At 52.1% G+C, this 5310-nt stretch overlaps 1 protein-coding gene across 1 annotated transcript in view; it reads left to right on the forward strand.

The window, feature by feature from the left end:
• RNF113A (ring finger protein 113A) overlaps positions 1 to 5310 on the forward strand; it is a 17764-nt gene that overhangs the window by 12175 nt on the left and 279 nt on the right. The window contains exons 4-10 of the mRNA XM_019523607.1: positions 811 to 918; positions 1533 to 1642; positions 1913 to 2019; positions 2585 to 2674; positions 3230 to 3323; positions 4416 to 4522; positions 5194 to 5291. Of these exons, the coding sequence (XP_019379152.1) occupies positions 811 to 918; positions 1533 to 1642; positions 1913 to 2019; positions 2585 to 2674; positions 3230 to 3323; positions 4416 to 4522; positions 5194 to 5267 (690 nt within the window). The 3' untranslated portion in view covers positions 5268 to 5291. The remainder of the gene's footprint in view (positions 1 to 810; positions 919 to 1532; positions 1643 to 1912; positions 2020 to 2584; positions 2675 to 3229; positions 3324 to 4415; positions 4523 to 5193; positions 5292 to 5310) is intronic.

A 5310-nucleotide genomic window follows, 5' to 3' on the forward strand; every position in this document is an offset into this window, starting at 1 on the left:
GTCCACCACCACCCTCTGAGTATGACTCTTCAGCCAATCTGCAGTTCATCTGACTGTAGGCATCAATGCCACAGTCGCCTAGTTTTTTAATGAGGATGGGGTGGGAGACGGTGTCAAAGGCCTTGCTGAAGTCTAGAAAGACTACGTCCACAGCAACACCTGCATCAATTGCCTTTGTGACCTGATCATAAAAGGCAATCAGGTTGGTCTGACATGACCTGCCCCTAATGAAACCATCCTGGTTGCCCTTGAGCATCATCCCTGAAGCTGGCCCATCGCAGATGTGCTCCTTGAGGATCTTCTCAAAGAGTTTCCCAAGGATAGAGGTAAGACTGGTATATATAAGACTGGTAACTATAGGTAGGGCCTGTAGTTGCCCGGGTCCTCTCTCTTCCCTTTTTTGAAGATGGGGACCACGTTAGCTATTTTCCAGTCATCTAGCACCTGGCCCAAGCACCACGAGCGCTCATAAAGCCATGCCAAGGGCCCTTCAATAACCCCAGCTAGCTCCCTCAACACCCTGGGGTGGAGAGCATCTGGACCTGCTGACTTGAACACGTCCTGAAATGATAAGACCTGATAAGACCTGAAATGATTTGTAGACCCAGGGTGACGGCCATCAGGGTCATCTACTGAGGGATGGTGCAAAAAGCATCCCAGTGTCACCGGTGGAGAGTGAACTAGATAGTGCCCATGTCTTTATCCCTGACTTCAGTTTCCCACCTTTATCCTTTCCTCCTTGTCTATAGGACCTGAGTCCTTGTGCAGCCCAGGGACCTTCTGAACTAGGACATGTGTTTTGCGTTTCAGAAACCTGTTGGCCCAGAAGACATGGGTGCCACAGCGATATATGAACTAGACACTGAAAAGGAGAAAGATGCCCAGGCCATCTTTGAGCGCAGCCAGAAAATCCAGGAGGTCAGTCAACCATATCCAGGGCAGGAGGGGGCCTGTCTATCTCTGTTTGGTAATACTCTGTTCCTGGGGCCTGTGTCACTGCTGTAGGGCATGAGTGTTAGGGAAGCTTGCTAAGAGAGAATGGGCTTCAGACTCCCGTGGACGTGAATGCTTCAGAGTGAAAAGCAGACTGGCCACAAAGACTTGGTAGGTTACACTGTGTTTATGGTTGAGAGAGGCATAAGGCTGGAAGTGCTGTAAAGTGGGATGGACATGCCTTGGTGGAGCTGACGGGTGTAAGGCAGAGGCAGCAGGCATCTTCGTTGAGCAGGTGTGGGAGAGGAGGTCAAGACTGAGATGTGTTGGCAGAGCTGTGTTGTGTGGCTAGCCTTCCTCCATTTCCTACGAGCACCAAAGGTCCCCACAAAACCTGGAATGTCAGGGTGGGGGAAGCTTGTTGTTGTCTGACTTAGGGCAAGTACAGATCTGTTTCCTAGCTTCCAGTGAGCACCACTTGGCTTCCCTGGCCTTGTCCAGTGGTCTGGCTGTAGGGGGGAGCTGGGGAAGCAGATCTGGGTGGGAGTCCTCTTTCCCACCTGATCCTCTGCCTGTGTTCTTGCTCTCCCTATCTCTAGGAATTACGAGGGAAGGAAGACGATAAAATTTACCGAGGGATTAATAACTATCAGAAGTATGTGAAGCCCAAGGACACGTCTATGGGAAACGCCTCCTCAGGGATGGTCAGGTGGGTGCCAGTTGACCCTCTCACTGATTTTTACATGACTCAGCACCTCTGCAATCACAGCAGTGCTTGGAGAAGCCCATGTTCCTGCTGCCCATGTTGTATCCATCCTGGGGACAGAGGTCCTTAGTCCCAGAGCTGCCAGTGTTGCCCCTCTCACCAGCGCCACCCTTGTTTTGCAGTAAATTTGGTTTCCCAGCTGGATTCTAACTAGTCAGCATCTCTGACAGGTCATGGCTTCCTTCCCCTTCTAAGCACTCTTCAACCTTTCAGGAAAGGGCCGATCCGTGCACCGGAGCACCTGAGGGCCACAGTGAGATGGGACTACCAGCCTGACATCTGTAAAGACTACAAGGAGACTGGCTTCTGTGGCTTTGGAGGTGAGGGGCTCATCCTTTGTCCCAGCCCTGCTGCTATGTCCTGAGATCCAGACAGTCACCTGGCCCCAAGCTGCTCACATCTGTCCTACATTGACTGTCCTTCCACTGGGTAGTCCCTGCACACACCAAGCCTGGGGTGAATTTTTCCAAGGGCAGAATCCTTAGAAGACTTTGATCAGGAACATGGAGGGGGTGTCACTGAGCAGCTCCAACTGTTGGTTCTGTAACTGTTCCCCTCTGTGGCAGGGAAAGATGTGAGAGGCTGAGCAGAACACCGCATCATCTGCCTCAGTGGTGTTCAGCCAACCTATGGCTTTGTTCCGTCACAAGGCTGGTGAGATCCATCTGTTGAGTGCAATGCTAATGTACACTCCAGACCAGAAGGTGGTGGGTGGCAGAGCTCAGCGGGCAGGCTCCAGCTGTTGTGCCTCTGTGCCCACTGTTGAAGGGGGAGGTTGCACACAAATAGTGTCTCGTCTCAGGAGCATGGCATGTATTTTTTTTAATCCATTTGTAAAAGGAAGTGACTGGAGAGGGCATTAACCCTTTGTCTACTGTTCTGCAGACAGTTGCAAATTCCTGCATGACCGCTCGGACTACAAACATGGCTGGCAGATCGAACGGGAGCTAGATGAGGGGCGTTATGGAGTCAACGGTATGGTACAGCCCTCCCTCCTTGCTAATAACTCTTTCTCCACCTAAATTTTGTTGGTACCATGTTAGCAAGGTCTCGTGGAATTCCCCTCCCCCCTTTTGCATCCCTCCTGCTGCCACGTGGCTCAGAGCATGTCCATAGCTGTGGTTTGAGCCCATGGACCTTGTGGTGCTTGTGATCCCTTGCGCAGCAGAAGAGTCCGGGATTCTGCATGCAGCTGCTGGGCATGGAGCTGAACCATTCAGCAGCAGTGAGGCTGGGGAAAGCTGGAAAAACAGAATGGAGGCCTCACTGTTTATAGCAGTGAGTGGGAAGAACCTGCTTTGGTGAGATGAGCGGCAAGCATGTTTGCTAATGAGAACTAATTATATCTCATTCCCACACAAGCTGCTGACATCAGAGACACCCAGATGCCAGAGCTCTATTGTTTACTGCATAAAACTGATCCCACCTGCTACAGAGCCCATGTGCTCAGTAATTCATGGCGCAGGCATAGGCTGGTTTTAGGGCTCAGTTGCTGTTGCCTCCATCTGGGTAATAGTTTTTCTTGTGCAGATGAAGAGAACTACGAGGTGAGCAGTGATGACGACGACATGCCCTTCAAGTGTTTCATCTGCAGAGGCTCCTTCAAGAACCCTGTGATGACCAAGTGAGTGGGCCTCTGTCTGCTCCTGGGGCAAACACCCAAGGCTCTGGCTTTTGGGTTCCCCAGTCTGTTTGTCACTAGCTGTCATGGCAAATGTGGCCAGCATCCACTAAAATCAGGCACACCTGTGCAGCCTGCCCTTCTTTTCAATGCCTACCAGACCCTGCGCTGGTGTTTCTGTTGGGGTAATGGTGGGGAAAGAGGTGAATTTAATGGCACCAGGAGGTCAGATTGGGTGTTCCTGACATGGCCTCAGATTCTAGTCTGGATGTGCCCACACCGTGGGAGTTACTCCCCTGTGAGCCCCACAAGTACCTATCCTAGAAAAGCCAGGCTGAGGGCACTTCCTGAGATGTAGCAGCAAGGAGTGCCTTCATCTCAGCAAGACTTCCAGGAGCACCATGGATGTGCCCAAAAGCACCCTCCCTCCCAGGGTACCAGACCCATTGTGATAACTGCAGTTACCGTGCTCTGGCAGCTTCCCCCTGCTTTGTGATTTTTTTCTTATTAAGCAACAATCTCCCTGTTTTGTAAATGGGAAACCTGAGGCATGGATTACTGAAGAGATTTCTCAAGGACAAAGAGGGGAGGTGGTGGCAGAGCTGAGGATCCAAAAGTCCTGGCTCCCAGCCCTTTGCTCAACCATCAACCCCAGAATCGCAGACTGGGAGAGCTCTGTGCCTATGCTGGCAGCCTGTCAGGATTTGGTCAGGCCTCACTAGCAGGTGTTTCATGGCATTCTAAAGCCTCAACCAGTTTAGGAATGCCCTAGCTGACAGCTAGGACACCTGGGTTCAGTTCCCAGCTTTGTCATATTTCCGCACTTCCTAGCTACTTGGTAGGAGGCTGTGACTGTTCCTCTGCTGGGTCTGTACAAGAGCTGCACTCAGGCCAGCATTGTTGGGGGAGTTTGTGCTTTTACAGGTACAGAGAATGCTTGCAGCTCAGCTTACATTGAAGTCTACAGCTCCCACAGGAGTAAGCAGGCTCACACCCTCCCTCTCTATGCACCTTGTGGGGATGGAGACTCTGGGCCTAACTCCTGTTGCAGTTCCATGAGGGCCATTCACTCCAGCCCTTCTTCCTTCCCTGCAGGTGCAGGCACTACTTCTGTGAGGGCTGTGCCCTGCAGCACTACCACAAATCCAAACGCTGCTATGTGTGCGACAAGCAAACCAATGGCGTCTTTAATCCAGCCAAAGGTACCACTGCCTCCACTCTTACCCTACTTGCAATGTTACTGCAGAGTCTGGAGGTGTTGATAGCTTCTCTCCACTGCTTGAGCCAGCTTGGCCTGGCACCATCCCACTCTCTTAAGCCAAACAGTTCCACAAATACAGATGTCCTGGCATTTAAAGCTCTTAGCTGGATGTAGAACAGCCCTTTACACTAGTCTCCGTGGGCTCCCTGCTCCACCCAAGGAGTTGGAAAAGCCTGTCTCTATGTAAGCACTGAGAGCTGCCCACCCTGCCTCAGCATGCAGCTGAGCAAAGACAGATGGGACCCCAGCCTGGAGGGCCTGGATCATTATTTGCTGAAGGTCACTGGCTGGGATGAGCTAGCTGAGTAGTACAACCCAAGGCAGCTGCTAGGTTGGACCTGGAGCATTTACAGGTTCGGTGGGCCTGGGCATTCAAATAGTAAATTGGTATAGCAAACACATTTCCCTCTGTCTGTTGAGGCTCCCACCCTCAGGCTCCTGGTACAGTGCCCACCTCTTGCACCCCCAGTGAGCACCTAATGAACCTGTCACTGCAGCAGTCTGCCTGGGTAAGTTTCTTGCAGGCATCAGCCCCATGTCCTGCTGCTGGCTCCTGCAGTGATGCTAACCAGGGAGCATTCTGCCTTGCCCTGACTCTCGCTGTCTTTTCAGAGCTCATAGCGAAGTTGGAAAAGCACAAGGACAAGGAGTCAGATCACTCAGAGCCTGGTGATGAGCCGGAATAGCACAACCCTCGCTTCCCTCCCCTACTCTCCCCCCCCCCCCCCC

Source organism: Gavialis gangeticus, unplaced genomic scaffold (genome assembly GCF_001723915.1).
Source record: "Gavialis gangeticus isolate Ggan-Ray unplaced genomic scaffold, GavGan_comp1, whole genome shotgun sequence".
NCBI lineage: Eukaryota > Metazoa > Chordata > Crocodylia > Gavialidae > Gavialis > Gavialis gangeticus.